At 55.4% G+C, this 17,955-nt stretch overlaps 7 protein-coding genes across 7 annotated transcripts; 3 read left to right on the top strand and 4 right to left on the bottom strand.

The window, feature by feature from the left end:
• Positions 1 to 2,410: 2,410 nt before the first annotated feature.
• On the bottom strand, positions 2,411 to 3,578 carry BKA78DRAFT_370703 (uncharacterized protein; the record flags this gene model as incomplete). Its single annotated transcript, XM_066892685.1, has 1 exon — positions 2,411 to 3,578. One exon carries the CDS (start codon positions 3,576 to 3,578, stop codon positions 2,691 to 2,693), a length of 888 nt encoding a protein of 295 aa, XP_066744746.1. The 3' UTR covers positions 2,411 to 2,690.
• A 544-nt stretch (positions 3,579 to 4,122) lies between these two features.
• BKA78DRAFT_295918 (uncharacterized protein) lies at positions 4,123 to 6,033 on the bottom strand (the record flags this gene model as incomplete). Its single annotated transcript, XM_066886538.1, has 1 exon — positions 4,123 to 6,033. The coding sequence occupies one exon, from the start codon at positions 6,031 to 6,033 to the stop codon at positions 4,123 to 4,125; it is 1,911 nt and encodes a 636-aa protein (XP_066744745.1).
• A 396-nt stretch (positions 6,034 to 6,429) lies between these two features.
• On the bottom strand, positions 6,430 to 7,247 carry BKA78DRAFT_343974 (uncharacterized protein; the record flags this gene model as incomplete). The annotated part of the gene is made up of 2 exons (XM_066890438.1): positions 6,430 to 6,669; positions 6,751 to 7,247. The coding sequence occupies 2 exons, from the start codon at positions 7,245 to 7,247 to the stop codon at positions 6,636 to 6,638; spliced, it is 531 nt and encodes a 176-aa protein (XP_066744744.1). The 3' UTR covers positions 6,430 to 6,635.
• A 781-nt stretch (positions 7,248 to 8,028) lies between these two features.
• BKA78DRAFT_250719 (oxidoreductase) lies at positions 8,029 to 9,054 on the top strand (the record flags this gene model as incomplete). Its single annotated transcript, XM_066884599.1, has 4 exons — positions 8,029 to 8,333; positions 8,395 to 8,704; positions 8,762 to 8,926; positions 9,022 to 9,054. 4 exons carry the CDS (start codon positions 8,029 to 8,031, stop codon positions 9,052 to 9,054), a joined length of 813 nt encoding a protein of 270 aa, XP_066744743.1.
• Positions 9,055 to 11,235: 2,181 nt separating this feature from the next.
• BKA78DRAFT_251378 (folliculin-interacting protein N-terminus-domain-containing protein) lies at positions 11,236 to 15,243 on the top strand (the record flags this gene model as incomplete). Its single annotated transcript, XM_066884648.1, has 2 exons — positions 11,236 to 14,696; positions 14,910 to 15,243. 2 exons carry the CDS (start codon positions 11,236 to 11,238, stop codon positions 15,241 to 15,243), a joined length of 3,795 nt encoding a protein of 1,264 aa, XP_066744742.1.
• A 492-nt stretch (positions 15,244 to 15,735) lies between these two features.
• Positions 15,736 to 16,265, top strand: BKA78DRAFT_141855 (uncharacterized protein). The gene has a single exon (XM_066882784.1). The coding sequence runs from the start codon at positions 15,857 to 15,859 to the stop codon at positions 16,139 to 16,141; it is 285 nt and encodes a 94-aa protein (XP_066744741.1). The 5' UTR covers positions 15,736 to 15,856; the 3' UTR covers positions 16,142 to 16,265.
• A 124-nt stretch (positions 16,266 to 16,389) lies between these two features.
• On the bottom strand, positions 16,390 to 17,466 carry BKA78DRAFT_251397 (3' exoribonuclease family, domain 1-domain-containing protein; the record flags this gene model as incomplete). Its single annotated transcript, XM_066884650.1, has 2 exons — positions 16,390 to 17,273; positions 17,328 to 17,466. The coding sequence occupies 2 exons, from the start codon at positions 17,464 to 17,466 to the stop codon at positions 16,390 to 16,392; spliced, it is 1,023 nt and encodes a 340-aa protein (XP_066744740.1).
• Positions 17,467 to 17,955: the final 489 nt, after the last annotated feature.

Genomic DNA, 17,955 nt, shown 5'->3' with positions numbered 1-17,955 from the left:
AAGAGCTGTGGATGATGATGGTACTTTGCCGGGCGAATTGTAAGATAATGGGATGGTAGATGAAGGTGGAAAGGGAGATCGATGTTGAGGTTCGGAGTGTGTGGAGAGAGGCGTCGGGCAGCGGCGCGTGTGGTGAATGGCAAACACAAGAGGCACCCAAAGTAGACGCCTTCAGTCCAAAAACCGATATGGGCGCCAAAAAGTGTTAACTTTGTCTGCCTGCCAGCTCCAAGCAACAACACCTCTTGTGCACGCACCTCTTGATGTGCCCGCTGCGGAAGCCTTCAGGTTTGCGCCAATATTCGTACTTGCAGAACACTCTCCAAAAACTTCAACGTGTTTGAAGTCTTTCTACAAGCTCCGTCCGTCGCCGCAAAACCAAATTCATGAGTAAAGAATATGCGCGGAACCTTCGTTGAACTGTCATCATGCCTCACAACCAAGCAGATAGCCCTTCCAAACCAATGGCTGGTAGTTCCAAGAGTTATATCGATTGCGTGGGATCCTCTTCCAAGCGCGAAATACACGGCAGCGGTTCAAAGCTCAATTCATAGCGCCCGCTGCCGGACATTTGCAACCAAGATTTTTGAAAGCTTCAGCTTCGATTTGACTTTATTACGATGATGAAGGCACTTTTTATTGCCTTTGGTCCTTTTTAGCGCTGTAGAGTCGAAATCCAACGGCTTTTTGGTTTTCAGGGGTAATCAGGGGTAAAGTCGGAAACACCTCCATCGCTTGAAAAATAGCTTTTGGGGCTTTGTTCTCAACCTGATGTGTTAGAAACATCAGAAATCTGTATGACGGTCGTTATTCTCATGTGCTGGGCGAAATTCGAGATCATGTTGTCATCTAGTCAGCTTCCGCTTTGCGATTCCTCGCATCTGCGATAGAGGTCTCGGAAACTTGAGTCCAAAGGCGTCTGCCTATAACCAGGCTCACTTCCTTGCGTGCTCCAGGTTGCCAAGGTCGCATTCGATGGTAAGGATAGACTGGAGCATTTGAAATACCGTGTGGTATAGCACAAGCATCTTACTCGACACCATTTCTTGAGCGATTCATAACTCGAACTGTAAAAAAGGCACCATAATTTCTGAAAGAGGATCTATTCTGATCATCCTATCATAGCCACTACATCGTGCTATCTATGTCGCGTTAGCAGAGGGGGAAAGGGAACGTGACTTACCTGCGCGACCACCAAACTCAACCCGACGACTTGGCGCGCTTCTGCTCAGCAGCATCCTGCATCTCCAAGTCCGCCTCCTCAGCACGGCGCTTCAGAGACATGTTCTGCAAGCCCTGCTTGAGATCAGTGGCATCCTTTTCGTTGCTACAATCCATGGCCATAACACCAAAGCTCCGCGCGAGCTTGTCCGACTCGCGGACCTCCGAGACGCGGAAGATGTTGTTCTGTTGGGGCTGCGCCTTAGCGGCGCCCAGATATTTCTTGGTGGTGGCTCTGCGCGCGAGTCGCTTCTGGAGCTTCTGCGCAAAGGTTTCCGTCTGGACTTGGTCGCCGTTGCACTTTCTGGGTTGGTCGCTGTTGTTGGGGGCCATGATGTCAGGTTCTGGTTGTACCGCTCGCGGACTTGGGAAGTTGGCGAGACAATTCAGGCGGGGCCCTCTGCTTTTTCACAGATTCAAAAGTGTTGAACAATGGAAATGTTTGCATACATGCAGCGGGTGGCTTCTGGCTTCGCAGGGATAAAGAGGGCATTGTTCGATCCGAAGCCTTGTTCAGCCCAGCGCGTTGCCCAGCACAAAGGACCCGGTGCACAATTACAGGACTTGCTTAATAATGGACTATGGAAAGGTGTAAACACCGCATCAGACAGCCGGAGGACCATCGGAAATGTCTGGCTTGCCCTGAATGGCGCCGCTTGCACCTGCCCCTTGAAAGCGGCGCCAGAGCGGCGGGGGAACAGCGAGACCATTTTCATAGCGAAAATTGATTTCAAGCAAGCAAAGGCTATCTACGAAAGATACAAATTGACAGCTTGTGCAAATTAGTTGCTCTTGCGATGGTTTGAAATTCTCAGGGGTACCTGCCGTTTCAAGCAAATTATACCCCTGAAGATACAAACTTCCGAAATCAAGCCGCGCGCTACAGTCAGTGGCAGAGCAGTTATTTTAGCGTCGTTCACATGGTGTAGCGACTTCTTTATACTCCTCTGCAGAGTTTGCAAGGTAAGGCAGGCGAAAGCAATTTACGGCCGATCAAGCAATTTGGGCATGGCACATGAGACAAAGAAGCCGTGGTCAAAGATTGATCCAGATCGTGTTAGAATTTCAAAGAAGGGTATCTCCTCTACGCCAATTTTATCGCTGCGAAAAGCGCCGTCCATGCAAACTCCGCCAATGCTCAATGCCCCTCATGTCTCCACCATTTCCCCGTCTTTGCAACCAACAAACGGCGACGTACGGGTGAGCCACCAGAACTGATCGCGATTTCTTTTCCGCCTCTATTCTTGGTACGAATCTGGCTCTGGTATCCCAAAGACTGTTGCACTCGGCGATATCGCTGGCCTTGAGTAATGCCGGCAAACGTTCCTCGTGCTACTTGGATTCTCGGGCGCTGACAATCTGCTTCAATCGTAGGAATTTTCCCTCAAGACCAAGATGCTACACGATCATACGCTTCGGGGCCGGAAGTATGGAATTGTCGTCGTCGTCTCCGCCGTCGAAAGTGCGACTCAAAACGGACCAGGAAATCGGTCGTTATCGTCCTCGTCCTCATCATCCGAATCGCTGTCGTCCATACCGCTCAACAGCGCCATAAGATGCGCAAGCTCTGTCGGATTGATGTCGCAGGCTCGAGTCTCAGACGGGCCCGCCTCGTCGGTGCTGTCGGCGCTCTTCTGCGCCTGGTCTCCGGGGCTGTGGTAGCCGGAGTCGAACTCACGGATGGCAGCCATGAGCGTCGGGTGGATACCGACCGCCGTGCTGCTCTCCGTCTCGCCTTTCTCTGCAGGCAAGTCCTCGGCATTCCACACCTCCCGAAGTGGCGACTTCTTGCCAGAGTTCAGCCGCGGTCTTTTCAAGTCCTCTTCCCTTCTGCGGATGTCCAATTCTCCGAAGGTGAGGTATGGATATGCGAAGCCGTCGTCCTCGGAGACCTCGTAGATGTGGCGCTGGGCGCGACGCATGCAGGACGCGATGCGCGGCATGTCGAACGAGGTTGCGTCGTTTCTGACGACTTGCTTGAGGATGTCGTGCGCCTCGTCGATCACCGCGTGCGAGAACCACAAGCAGACTTCGGGGGATGTGGCGGTGTGGAATGGGAAGCACGAGGGGCTCTCGCGCACGCTGCAGCCCGGGTGGTACTCGCTAAGCTTCCCCGGGAGAATGTCGTAGTAGGAGAGGGGCTTCTTGAGGAGGTATCTCGGAGGCTCCTCGAGCATGATACTGTCCGGGTTGGTCGAACCGTCGTCGGACGAGGAGTCCGAGTCCTCGCGAGGGATCATGGTGTCGTCGGGCTCTCGTTCCTCCACTCGATCTCGCTGCTCCTTGTCGTCTCCCGGTTGCTCGCTGTGGAGACGGTCGCTGGTGTTCATCGAGGGAGAGAAGGAGGAGGAGGACATTTTGTCTTTTGAAATGAGGATGTAATGTTGGATGAGACGCGGATGTGCTAGAGGTCGAGGGCTTGAAGATGGATGTTCGTTCAGCAGGAGATTGGGGACACTCTTTATACCAAGAGAACAACTTGATGGGGATGAGAAGAAAGGTCAGCGTCCAAAAGAAGAATGAGATTGAAGCCCAACGGTTGAAAGTAAAATGAGGTATTGCAGTTGTGATCTCGTGGCCAGGCGTGGCTTCCACAGTCGCCCATGCAGGGAAATCTCAACAGTGGCGCCTTCGATACTACTTTGGACTGACATGCGACATGCTTCCTATCGATGACTCGCAAACGACATGTCTCGACCCCGACGCTCAACAGTTGAGGAAAAGGCTGTGCTCGCTCGCTACCGAAAAACTAGAACAACGACAACCACGGATGGCCTCTACCTTTACCCACTCTGCTGATACCCTGACAAGATTGATCGTCTTCTATCCACGTGCAATATCCACACTTCCTTGTTTCTGTGCGGCTCTTGATCGACAGTACCATAGCTCGCATGCTAGATTTTACAGACTTGGTGTCGTTGGTTGAAACAGCTCACCCAAGAGGCTCATCAGACTCAGGACGCCAGGGAACGGTCGCGCAATACTGGCAAATTCTGCTTCGCCGTTGTCCTGCCCAAATTCCGAGCCATACGCGTCCAGAAAGCCCTCGTACAATGTCTTGAAAGGCTCGTCAGACTCAGGCTCTTCATCCTCACCCTCCTCTTCCTCCTCGAGTATTGGGGCCGACCAAAGCGCGGGTCGATTTCCCTGCATCATCTTGACGGGAGAGCTTGCAAACTCGCTCGTACCATCGCTTCCAAAGTCAGAGACGCGGTCATCAAAGTCGTCCTCGTCGGCGGGTGGCGCATAGACAATCAGTCGTGGCCCGGAATGGTGTAGTGCGAAGGAATGGGCTGTCCATCGGTAGCCAGGAGGAAGATCCACGAGTTGTTCAGGCTTGTCCGTCGCAAAGTGGGCGTGGTCGCAGTTGTCGTGGATGCTATCGGTGAGGTCTTGCCGCTGGTCTTCAGTCGCCGCATCGAGCCTAACGTGCGCTGTAGTAGACCAACAGCCCATTGATTCCAGCTCAAATTCTTCATCCAATTCCTCTTGATCATCGCTGCCATTGTGGATGAGATCAGGTTCTGCGTGGACCGACGACTCGTAGTCAAGAAAGGGGTCCATGTCGTCACTGTAGATTGATGCATCAGAGTCGTCGGAAAGGTCGCCCGTAAACTGGTTGATTGGACCATAGTATTCCCCGAAAGACTCATCGTCGAAGCGCGGCGGTGAGCTTGGTGGAGAATCTTCAAGCAGATCCTCGGGCACAAGAGGGGGGCTTGTGAGTGGGACGTCCTCCATATCTGCCTCAAATTCTGGGTCGGAAACCCATGGTGTGACGAGGGGTGGAGCAGCGTTGGCGTGGTTGAGCGTAAGGGCTCGAGGTCTGAAGCCGCCCTTGACGCCGAAAGTTCTGCCTTGACCATATCTTGAAGCCGTTTCCTCGCTTTCCAGATCTATGGCTGTCACCATCTGACTAAGCTTGGAAGGCGAAGGAACGAAATGGTATCCAGCTGCAATGTAGCGGGCACCCTGCAGGTCCTCAGGAGGGACTTGATCCAGGTCTAGTTGCTTCAGTCCCTTGGAACCACTGGGAAACAACTCATGCGGCCCATCCCTTCTTGAAGTTACCGGATATCCGCGCGCAAAATGTGGATACAGAAGGCCGACATTCGTTGGCACTTCGTACAACGTCGAATCCGCTTGCCGAAGTACGGTTGCGACCCGCAGTGCATCACTCGAACTATCGGGGCTGGCTGCTTTGACCCAGTGCCTCTCTTGGATGTGCCTGGGCGCAGAAGCCCAAAGGCAAACCTCTGGTGCAGTTGCTGAGTATTCGGGATACCAGGAAGCTGACAAATTTACGGTCCATTCAAGCGGGTGTTCGTGATCCTTTTCTGCCATCTCAAGCGTGATGGGGCTGGGTCGTAGAGGGCGCTCTTGTTGTTGCGCAGCATCGGCATTACCAGGGCGTGCGGGATCAATGTCTTCCATGGTAATGTTCTTAGGTGAATGAGGAAAGAGAGTGCTTTGTCGCGTATTAAGAAGTCGTTCGTTCTTCACGGCTTGCGGATTACTGCTCGCAAAGGAATGCGTTGTTGTGGAAAGAGGTGATGTGTGACCGTGATAGTTGATAAGACTGTCCAACTTGGCTGCAGGGTCACTGGAGTGCTCGCTTTGTTGTTTAGGCGCCTCTTGGTCTTCTGTGGCCCAAGGCATCATCACCTCTCCGGGTGACTGAGTGAAGTGTTTTGGCGAGCCAAATTCTCCGGGTGAGGTTGGCCAGCCCCGCTGCCAGGTTTTTGCGAACGCGTTGTCAGAAGTCAAACAATGAATGGCGCATGCGTCTGCATCAGAAACGAAAGACTCCATGAAAAATACGGTGTGTGTTGGAATACAGGTAGCAAACTGATGTGATATGCCTGGCCAGAGCATCTGCTCAGGCAGTCGCGGCTGCCACCAACGGCCGACGTGGTCGCCTCAAACCGGAACAAAGCATCAAACACACGCGCTCAACTCGCGCTCTACGCTTGAAATTGAAAATGTAAGAATTGATGCGAGGTAAGTCCGCGATGCGTCCACTCACCTCTGCCAAAGCGTCAACACGTGCCCGGCTGTTGGCCAATGGTCGCAATAGTCGGGCAATTCAAAAGTGCCAAGGTGGAAACAATTCCCCCGGCGGTAGCTCAAAAAAGATCATGCTTCAAAAGAACATGGAAGCGATTCTTCAACTTTTTGGACAGCATGAAATATCCACAACCTTCACCACAAGTTGGAGACGGTGTCCAAGCTTTTCGATAAACCTGGTTCGAAAACAGAGACACGTCTTACTTCGCCTGTGTCTCATGGTCTTTTCTTTGCATGGCAATCCGCGCCAAATTCTTGGGAAGTCACCCAAGGCAGTGCGGAGCAGCTTTTTTGACTTCGCCGTATCCACGAGCTGGACCCAGCACCTACGGCGCAGCGACGGAAGATCAAAGAACGCGAACGCAACAAAGAAATCTAAAGCTATGGTGTGGTCGGTACACCGGCAATCAATACAACGAGCAAAAGATCGTAAAGAACATGCAAACCTGAATTTGTACCTACCACCATGTTGCGATGCCGCCACACGCCAACATTCTGGACGCCGCTTGATCTGGACCGTCAAGCGGAAACGGCTGCTCATCTTCGGCATTCTCGACCTGCGACAACTTCGAAGAGCGCATGCGAAGCTTCTTGTTCCTGACCGTCTGGATCAACTCGTTGCGAGTGGGGACAACAAACCGGCGCAAGTGCCTCGCACTTACCCTCATTCTTGCTCCATGCGGTGGGAGCAATGGCAGCTCATACTCGATCTCACCTTGTTCAATTTGCCTGGCGTATCGCGCAACGCGTGGAAGGGCGCGGTTAAGGCAGCTAACGATGCGAGGCATGTCGTCTCCAGCCTTTCGGTATTTGCGGTGGACTTTCCGCGCTTGCGAGGTCGCCGAAGATATCTTCTCTGAGGTGATCCACACCAAAACTTCTTGTGGACTTGGTTCCTGGTACATGGGGGGCTGTCGAGCTTGGGTGCTCGCTCCAACGGCTTGATGATGTTCTTGCATCTTCTACTTCAGAGATTCCAGCCGGCATGCACTTTGGGGTCCCAGAAGCGCAGAACCATTCGCTATATACCGCATGCTCGACCCGCCCTTTGATGAATTTGAAAGACGGCATTGTTCAAGATGCTGTAGGGACAATCGCTTGGTCGATTTGAGAAAGCACATTGTCCAGGGCCAAGCTTAGGCGATTCTTTGTTGGAGAAGATTTGAGGACAGATTCTAAAGCTTGTTCCTCACACGTCGACGGGCGATCTGACTGCTGGCGCAAATCAAGACCTTCGGCTCTTTTTTCTGCCGCCGTGTGGTGAGGATAAAAATAGTGCCGAGTTTGGGTAGCTCCATGCCGCCATTTCGTTGCCAAAGACGACAATCTCTGACGGGGAAACAGACTCTAGACGGCAGTGCCAGGCGAGAGCAATTGGTGTAATATGAAGAGTGAGGACGTTGATGAAACGACGTCAGCGAGCGTCGAAGTTTCAGAGGCTGGAGGGGAGCAAGGAGCTTGGGGCAACGCAACGACCAACTCCACCTCTCCGCTCCACTCTCACAATCGCCGCGGCCAATTGCACCATTTAACCGACCCAGCTTCCTCTGACTGATAACCCTCATAGACACCTTCTTTGCTCTTCAAATATTTCGACCCTCATCTCATTGAATGCCCATCCTACGCAAATTCGCCCACACGACACGCGCCCTCCTCCACGCTTCTCGGACCGCAACACCCCACCACGCTCTTCCCCACCTTTCACTCTACGCCCGAGCATTTACGTCTACAACAGCAAAGATGTCCTCCGCCATGGCACAGCGCCTTCAGGGCAAGACGGTCCTCATCACCGGCGCCTCGAGCGGCATTGGGCGCAGCACGGCCATCGAATTCGCCCGCAGTAGCCCGAAAGACCTGCGTCTGGTTCTGACTGCGCGCCGAGCCGACAACTTGAAAGAGCTGGCTGCAGAAATCAAGAAAGAGGTAGGAGATGGAGTCAAGGTGCTCCCGGTGAAGCTCGACGTGTCGAAGCCGGAAGAAGTCTACGGATTTGTGGATAGGCTGCCCGAAGAGTGGAGGGCGATTGACGTCCTGGTCAACAACGCGTAGGTGGCATGGAGACACTTGGGAGCTACAGCAGAAGACTGACGTGCGGCTGTGAAACAGCGGTCTCGTCAAGGGCGTTGCGCAAGCACCCAACATCGAAGCGGTCGACATGGACATTATGTTCTCGACCAACGTCACGGGTCTAGTCAATATGACTCAAGAGGTGCTCAAGGTCTTCAAGGCCCGTCCTGATGGCGGCAAGGGTGACATCATCAACGTTGGTAGCATCGCCGGCCGCGAGGGCTACCCCGGCGGAAGCATCTACTGTGCCACCAAGGCCGCTGTGCGTACCTTTACGGACGCCTTGAGGAGGGAGCTCATTTCGACGAGGATAAGGGTCATCGAGGTCGACCCCGGTCAAGTCGAGACGGTCAGCAACATCACAAGCTCGCAAAGGTCTAGCAGGCAAAACTGACTCTATTCTCAGGAGTTCTCCGTTGTCAGGTTCTACGGCGACAAGGCCAAGGCCGACGCCGTGTACAAGGGCGTTGAGCCGCTGACGCCGGAAGACATCGCCGAGGTCATTGTGTTCGCCGCGGGACGGCGCGAGAACGTCGTCATCGCAGACACGCTCATATTCCCCAACCACCAGGTGAGTAGCAGCAGTAAAGCCATTGCCACGTCATTCGCGTTTGCGTTTCTTTCCGGTGGAAGTTCCTGGGCTGATATTTTCTTTTTGCTTGCAAGGCTGCCGCGACCGTCATGCACCGCAAGGGCTAAGCGGTACATGCTTTTGAAAAAATCTAACGACATTTATAGGCCGGCGCTGGCGGCGGCAATTTGTACAGGAAGCCGTCGCCGTCATTGTGACGAGATGGATTTGATAGAAGCGTTTGAGCGTAGAGCAGTGCGTGCAAGCGGGCGGTTTTTTGATTCTGCTTGCAAGCACTACGAAAGACGTCGTCGTCTCGACATAGATGAGGAAGGCAAACCTCTGCATACAATACAGCCTACTTGCCACAACGACGACTGCGGCTCTATCACCACGTGAAGCTCTCATAAGATAAACAGACCTCACTTCTCTCACACGTCACCATGTCGACCATCTCTTCCTCAGTTCTCCGCGGACAGCTTCCACCCACGCCGTTTGCCCCTTTCTGGTCCCCTACCCTTGCCACCGCCAATCTTGGACCAATCTACCACGATTGCGCGCGCAGACGTGCCAGCGAGCAAACAGTCATAGACGGCATGTGACGCATACATGGCTACATGGCAGCAAGCACGCCATCGACAATTCCAAAACCTGGCAGCCTAGCCACACGCACCAAACCGCCCCACGACCGAGCAAACGGAGCGTCCGTGGCAGCTGTGGCCGCCGCCGCCTCCGCCGCACTGGCTCGCTTGCATGCATGCTACATGCATAGCCGGGGCAAGCGGGCGTGGCGGCGCGTGTATGTGGCGTGACGTAGCGCTGCGATGCGTTGTTGGATGGGAGATAACTATGGAGAGAGATATGGTTGTCTCGTTTGCTACGATGTCAAATTGGGGGTTCTGGGGAAAGGTTATGCCCACGAGACGCTCTGGTGACTGGTACAACGAGCTATCTATCGTCAGAAACAGCACGAACGACGCGACTCCAAGCACTACTATAGCATAATGGTGCGACTAGCAGGCGCATAGTGGTATGTACACTGGGCTTGCCGACCCAAGTACCGGGAGCTTGACAGATAGCCAGGAACAGATGGGCAGGCGGCCAGTCGGACAAAGGCGACGATGGCGACATGATGCGGTAGCAAACGGAAAGCCGGGCATGGTGGCCAACAGCCCAAGGCTGCGGCTGGACTGGATATCTAAATGGAGATAGCAGCAGCAAACGCCGTGCGCGCACAAGATGTCCAATCTGGGCGGCAGACAGGCAGATGGACAGGCATTGAGGCAGAGCGCATGATGGTGTGGAAGCTTGCAGACGGGCGGCGGCGTAGGCGGCGAGGTTGGGCAGATTTTTGGTCTCCGTTTGGCTCGGTGTGGTTGAGTCCGTGGTGTGATGGTGTTGTGGTTGTTTGGGAGTAGCGAGGATCGTGGGGTGGCTAGCGTGGTGTTGAACCTAACGGGAATGGACCTAAGGAAGGAAGCGTGCGTCGGGCCGTGGGGCTGAGCCGATGGTAGACGGACGGGGATGGTGGGAGTAGCACTACGGTAGCCCAGGCAGCTGCTTTTTGGTGTTGTTGCTTTTGGATGTAACTGGACTCAGCAGCTGCGGCGTCAGCATGTCTGGCGGGCGTTTCCTAGCAGAAACATCACGAGCCTCTTTTGTACTGACGTTGCGCTCTTTCAGTCGTCAGCCTCCATCACATGAAGGTGTGCGCTGCGACTGCGACGACGGTTCCGCTGCGCAGGGTGACAGCCATAGTCAGCTCCAGCTCCGGGGGGATGCGTGCGACTGCGACTGCGACTGCGACTCGGGTCAGCCCTGTCTTGCATCGCGTGGCTCTTCTTGTGCAGTGCACCATTACCACCTCTCAGGTCTTCAGCTTCCTCTACTCCTCCCCTGACTCACAGATATGTCCTTTTCGCGTTGCTGCATGGCATCCGGATGGCTCGTTTGGGTGCCCGGACCGCAGACCGCTCTTTCGCCCAGACTCCACGACAAGGACTCCCCACGCGACCATTGCTTCTTCTGCCTCACCTCGACAAACACTGCCCGACATTTCTCTCTCAATCCCAAACACCCCTAGCCGGAACTCCATCATCCTTCCATCCTCTCCCGACTCAAACGCCCGTCCTCCCTTGATACCAAACGCACGTCCTCCCTCACCTCGCTCCAATTCCTCGCCTCGACTTGCGATCTTTCCGCTCCAACAGAGGCCATGGGCAGCTGGCTCTCTGAGGCTCCAGATATTCGAGTAAAAGCCGCCGGCTAGCCCTCCCCAGTCCTTCCATGGAGCCTGCAACAAGACAGCCATGCTCGGCCAACTCCTCCACTCCTTCAACCCGAACCGCCGCGGCCCTGCCCGCCAACCGAACAATGTCTTGGAATCCGTCACCGAGGACTCGCACACCTACAACCTGCTCTTCCCCGACGCCACCCAGCTCTTCAACTCGGACGCCCAGGCTTTTCCTTTGAACGGCTCCGCTTCGAACGGTAGCACCTACGACGCCACACAGGCCGGCATCGACCTGGACCAGAATCACGACATCCGCATCATAATAGCCCAGGATGAGGCCGGCGCCACTCCAAGGACCGTCCTCTTCGATTCCAAGCCGAACAGTGCCAGCGTCGACTCGCCGACTACTCCATCGGAGCGCAGAGGAAGCCGTCATGGACCCGCCTCCCAAATGTCCTCTTCGTACAGCCAGTCCGCTTTTACCATAGCCCATGGCCGCCGCGCGTCGCTCGCGATCGACCGCAACAACAGCTCCCAGCCCGCCACGAGCGCTTTCCAGCGCGCTCGATCACGGAATGCTTCGATATCAGGCATGCCGCACATTGAAGAGGGCGGTACGCAGCGCAGGTCCAAAGAAGCCGAGGAGCTTGTCAATACTTGCATGGAATGCATGTTCGGCTCTGCACCATGGTCGTACAGAGGTACAAGCAGCAAACTGCACATCCTGCCCATGGAATCACGGACAAGCGACCGGAGCGTGACCAGCCCGATCCTGGGCGAAGGTTACAACTCTTTTGGCCGGACCGAAGGGCGCAAGCGCAGCGGATTGGCTACTTCTTTTACACCGTCCAATTTCCCCGAGCCCCAAACTGCCAGCAACGGGCTGCCCGAGGCGACCCAGAAAGAACCGCGGCGAAGAACCATTTTGATAACACGGCTCTTTTCCGTTTCTCCTCCCGAGGATGTCGAGACTCCGGCCGAGGGCTACTCGAATATGACGACGCCGACCCCAGGGACGTCAGTTGGGACCACCAATAGCTTTCCGTTTCCGAATGTGGGGAGCTCCCAAGGTTCCATTCGCAAGGGCCCAAAGCCGCAGTACCGGACACCCATGTACGCCATTGGCATCCTTTTGCACTTGCCGGTCGCTTCCTCGACGAATCGCTCGGGGGGAGCGCAAAAGGCCGACAAGGTTCAGGGCGGCCAGGATTCGCTGGGTTCCTCTTTCGATTCCGATCGCCGCGCTGGTTGGGCCTTTCTCGATGCTACAACTGGAGACTCGCTGTTGAATGCAGCCAACAGCGACGTCGATGATAGGGTAGATGTGATTGGTCAACATTGGGATGTCATCACCCGCACTCTCGCCCACCTTCACTTTGTGGTCCAAAGGAAAATTGTCGAGCTTTTCAAACTCCAGGAGGCTTCAACGCCACAGCTCCAGACGCCAAGCCGTCCAAGCAACGGCATCCGCAACGGGTATCGTGAAATCCCAATGAGCCGCCGCAGTCTTTTGCTGCAAGGCCACGCGCTGCAGTTTGAGCACGAGATCAAGACGGTCGTCGAAAATGCTGCCGAGAGAGTCGTGCGCGGGATGAAAATCCCTCGTGTCGTGACCGGTCAGGGGAGGTGGGGGGTCTGGCGAGAAGAAGCTCGATGGCTCGGCAGGTGGGCCGGTGCAAAGGAGCAAAACTTCTTTTTGTTCAACCTTCTCACAGCATTCCTGGGAACTCACACCGAGTGGCTCAATGTCCTCGCGCCCAAGTCGTACCGGTCAAAGCATCGGGCACAGCAAAAATTGAACGCGGGCGACGACATCACCGTTTCTAGTCGCACGGTACTTGTCTCCCCCGACAAGATGGCGGCGAGGCGACTGATCTTTTTGCTCGCAACGTTTCTGCCCGCTTCGAGCCACGCCGTGTATGACGGGGCTTCACCGGCTCGACCGAGCACGGCTGCATCAGCCCGAGGTTACTCACAGTCTCCACCGTCGAATGCAACACTCTCAAGACAGCAGTCTCTAAGGCGTGCAATCAACAAAAAGGGACACAAGAGTTACCCCAATATGAGCGTGCTCAACGTGGCTGAAGGCGCCACCGTAGAGTCGAAAGATGGGAGCGGCGACCAGCCGCCAACTCGCTCGGCACCGCACTCGCGTCGGCCGTCCGAGGTGCGGTCCATCAGGTCTCTCAACACCACAGGACTTACGATCCCATCAATGGCAGAAGATGGGGGTGCTCCGGGTGCTCCTAGGGGGAACGTGGCTACGACATCAACTGCCACGCCCGACTCGGCAGTGCCCGTCGCGCATTTTACCGTGCAGCGCACCGGCTCCATTGCATCTGGCTCCAGTGATCCTCGACCACCCAGTAGCGGAAGCCTGGCATCCACTACTTTGCGGCAAAATCTGCAGCGCAACGGTAGCACCAACACGAGTAACCAGAGCCTCACTTCGGGTAGCAGCAAGGGATGGAGTAGCTTGATCAACTTCTGGAGCAACGGCAGTCGTCGTGAGTCGTCGAACGAGCACGGCGAAATCCTGCAGTCGACCGACGATGGCTTGGGCATTTCCGGCCCTTACCGCAGACCGTTCAATCACTCCAATCCCAACAAGCTCGAGCAAATGGTACAAGAGCTGCAGGTCGACGAAGAAGAAGAAATCGATGAAAACACATCGGTTGCCGATCAGGAGTTGGCCTCTTTTTCCCCTGCAGCCCCTCCGACTGCCGCGAGGGCGATTCCCTCACGTGCCAAACAACTCGACTCGCCTCTGAAGCTGTCCGTCAACGAGAACGATGGCGTCATTGACATTGACATCCCGCTGCCTGGATTCGGTTCCCCTGTGCAATCACCCTTGATGCCAAACATGGCCAACTCGTGCTCCAGCCTCGAGGGTTCGACGTTTGGCCCCTCATGCTGCTCTTCGACGCTCATGTCTGCAGACGCGCAGCAACCTGCAAATGTCGCCGGCTGGCTGGCGCGGTTTCACCAGGACTTTGCTCTGCAAGGCGTCAACCCCTATCCTGATTTGGAAAAGGACATCAAAAGGGCTATGAGCGCGGAGCCAACTCCAAGCACTGCTGTCACTACACCCACGATGGAGTCTGGGCCCACTGAGAAGTGGGTTCACATTTGCACGACACTCGTTGCGGATGCGCGGGCTTTTACCGTCAAGCGGATACATCTCAAACGGCGCGTCAGGCTCATCCCTACACCGTCGCAGCCGTCCCTCACGCCAGGGTCGAGCATGCATACGTGTTTCGAAGGCACCAAAACCCCTGGACCCGGCAGTCTGCCCAAGAGCCAGTATGGCAATCCTTATGGCGGCTCGTCTAACGGCTCTAGCACCACCCTACCCCTGACAGAGCTGCACATGGAGGAGAGATTCATCGAGGAGACGATCATGGATCTCGACGAGACACTTGTCGAAGCCATCGAGCGAGGCGTCTCGCTCAACAGCGCCAACGGCACCGCCAGCAACGGCCACTACTCGCCGCACTCGGTCAGCACATCGACCAGCAACGGCTCGCTCCGGGATTCGTCTCGCCCACTGGCCCACCAGACTCTCCCCAAGAACTTCAACTCGTCAAGACCACCGCCTGCAAACGGCACCTCGACCACCACATCGACATCCTCCTCGCGCTCGTCGTCTCGCCATGGCAATGGCAACGGGCACAACACGACGCGCGGCCGCTTCGCAACCTCCCTCGCCAACACGCCCACAAACGCAACCACAAATAACAACGACGCCAGCGACGCCGCCTCGACAATCACCTCTCTTGGAGGAGGCGGTGGCGGCACTGGCGACGTCTCCTCATCGCGCCTCCTCGACTGCAAGGCGCTCGTGCTCGGCGCGCTCGAGCAAATCGCCAAGAGCGTCGTTGCCGAGCGCTCAATTGCGGCAGCTGCCGGTGGCGGCGGTGTCGGTGGCGTAGGTGCCGGGTTGGTCGTGTTCAAGGAGAGCACATTGCGAGAAGGCGTTCGGAGGTGGCTGGGTGGTGTCGACGCGCTGGATGTGGCTGCGTCGGGAGTAGCAGTGGGAGGGGAGATGAGTGTTGGTGTTGGACAAGCGGCAGCAATGACATAGGGGGAGAATACGCGAGGAGCAGAAAGAGACGAAGAGATGAGAATGAGAACGACAAAGAGAAAGAGATACGAAGATATCCCACGCACCGAGAACTTGGGTATGGCGGACCAACGCATGTGCTGTGCTCCTCCTGCCTTCCGGTTCCTGTATTGTAACACCACCTCCATGTACTCAATTATTCGCGTCGTCGTCGTTGTCGAGCGAGTCTGTTTTTGGGCAATTTGTTTGCTGGCCAAAGGTTGGGGTTGGGCTTGAACTTGGACTTGGATTTGGAACTTGGGGTAATGGGGTTCGCGTTTTACCATGCGTTGTTTCCTGACGGCGTTGATTGTCTCCATGCTAGCACCAGTCTGATGGTCTGATGGGCGATATCCCTCCATGCATCTGTCTACGGGTTTTATGTAGCATCTTGATTAGCAGTTTGTGGTATATCTACCTACCTATTTGTATACCTACTTGTGCCCATCAATGCCGTGCGTTGTGGCTACTCTTCCTTTCTTGTGTCGCCAGGAATTCCTCTGCAAGATCCGATTCCACACTTCATTTCCATCTTCAGTGGTTGTTGGCCCTTGCCCTTGCGCTACCCTCGCTTGAAAAGTCTTTTTAGTTCTCCATGTGTCTTGCTCCATCTGCTGTTACGGGGGTCGGGGCAATGATTGCTCCCCTTGTGCTGTTTTCGGGGGCTGGATGGGAATATTTAGGAGGTGTTTGCATGTTTGTTTACATTGTAGTCCGACTGGGTCTCAGTCTCAGAACTTTGAAAGCGGGCCTTGCAATTGGATTGGGGAATAGGGATTTTAGTTTCTCCAGAATGTGTTCATTCTCGACACTTTTGACTGAAATGGGAAAGGGATACCAACCAGATAGACTAGTGCAAAACAAATATCTGGGATGGTAAGAGACATCATTATCAATTTTACTTCATGGCGATTTTTTTTGGATCTTTCACAAAAGTCATTGGATCTAAGAGTTGCAAGAATTGCTGGACTTTGCTGCCAGCTCCACATTTGATATTTCCCCGTCTACAATCAAAGTCCGTCTTTGACCACCTGTTTTGAACGCCGTACTCCATGTGCCGCGTGATCTCAAGAAGAGCTTTTCCCGATGCTGATGGAGAGAAAGAAGAGCACCTCCCGCTTTTGTCTCCTATCCTACCATCTCGACATCCCCGCTTGCGCTGATCTTGTTGCTCTGCAGGCCACCGCCCGTGGCCAGCAGCTTGGAGAATTTCAAAGCCGACGTCTCCTTGACGGCTTCATCCAGCACCAATCGCGTAATGACGGCAGCCTCGACGGCCTTGTCGACCAGCGTCTCACCCTTTTCGCCAATATCGCCCTTCATCCAAAGCTCGGTGACTTCGTCGCGCGCTGGCAGGTACCCCACCACGCACGCGGCGACCAGATCGCGATGCTCTGTCGGACTTGGGTCCAGCACGACGAGCTCCTCCTCTTCACCCTGGCTGTTGCCATCGGTCCGCGGCTGCCGCACAATTGCTGCCACACCTCCAGCGACCATGTCCACGCAATCAATACCAGCGTCGACAATAGCCGCACTCGCCACAGTGATGCAGCCTGCCAGCACGTTCATGAGGCCCCATCCAGCGCCCAAACTGCGGCGGCCCAGGCCGGCATCCAACCCAGCTTCATCGCCACCCCAGCCGTCCTCCTCGCCCTCCAACACCGTCACCACAACCTCGACGCCGCTCTTGGGCCACCGCTCGCCGATGATGATGCCCCGCAGCGCCGCCTCGAGGTGCTGTCCCAGATCGCGCTCGGTCGAGTCGCGCACGTAGCCGCGGCGCGCGCGCGTCGCAAACGGGGCGAACTTCAACGTCGTCGTCACGTTCAGGTACGGTGTGAAGGGCGAGCTGCGTGGCAGCGGCTTGGGGCCGTGGATGGCGCACGAAAGCTTGAGCGAGCCAGCTGGGAAGGCAAGGTTGGTGCGGCCGGCGGCCGTGGATGTGGGCGATGAGGGCGTGAGTTCGAGGTAGGCAGAGCCCGAGGCGGAGGGAGTGAGGCCGGTTTTCAGGACTGTTGCTGTTAGCTCCTTTGCTCCCGTGGATTGACGAAAAGCTGTTGGCGTACAGATCTTGCGCAGCTCGTCTGGCTTTCTTGTCCGTACTGGCCGCTGCGGTGCTGGACCCTCGTAGTTGGCGAGCGAGGACGCAAAGACGGGCGCAATGGTTCCGCCAGCTGGCGCATTGGTACGGCGGCGATCTGTCATGTTGGAATTCTAGTCTTCACAAAAGGATTGGACTAGGCGGGCGCATCGCATATCCAGAGCTGGATGCGAGCTTTGGTGTTTTGCGGGCCCGGCGTTGTATGACGGAAGATCGGCCCGTCTCCGGCTGGCCGCTAGCGCGAAAGCAATTTTGGCGAGAGCGAGCCTCTTCAAAACTCAACATCTTGTCTTCTTCCACCTTCACCACAACACGCGAACATCGCCACTTTTGCACTCGGTAAGTCGCTCTCTTTCCTCAAATCAACACCATCTTCACAGGAGGATACTCTACACAGAAAGTTCCGGCGACATCTTCATGAGCCATTGAACAACATGCACTACCATCTGATCTTCATCTCGATTTCAACAACTTTCAGCACTTCCAGGTCTTGACATCTCGCTGACTGAAATCACAGGTGCATAAAGGCGCGTAGACGTAGACTGGATCGATGCTTCGGCACGCGAACCCTCTTTCCGGTGACCTTTTGGACG

Source organism: Phyllosticta capitalensis (assembly GCF_038381095.1).
Source record: "Phyllosticta capitalensis strain CBS 128856 chromosome Unknown BKA78scaffold_5, whole genome shotgun sequence".
NCBI classification, from domain to species: Eukaryota; Fungi; Ascomycota; class Dothideomycetes; order Botryosphaeriales; family Phyllostictaceae; genus Phyllosticta; species Phyllosticta capitalensis.
This window is presented reverse-complemented; position numbering and strand designations above follow the sequence as displayed.

Bases quoted from the DNA above. Each gene is read 5' to 3' on its own strand.
- BKA78DRAFT_141855 (XM_066882784.1), top strand. From the start codon at position 15,857: ATGTGTCTTGCTCCATCTGCTGTTACGGGGGTCGGGGCAATGATTGCT.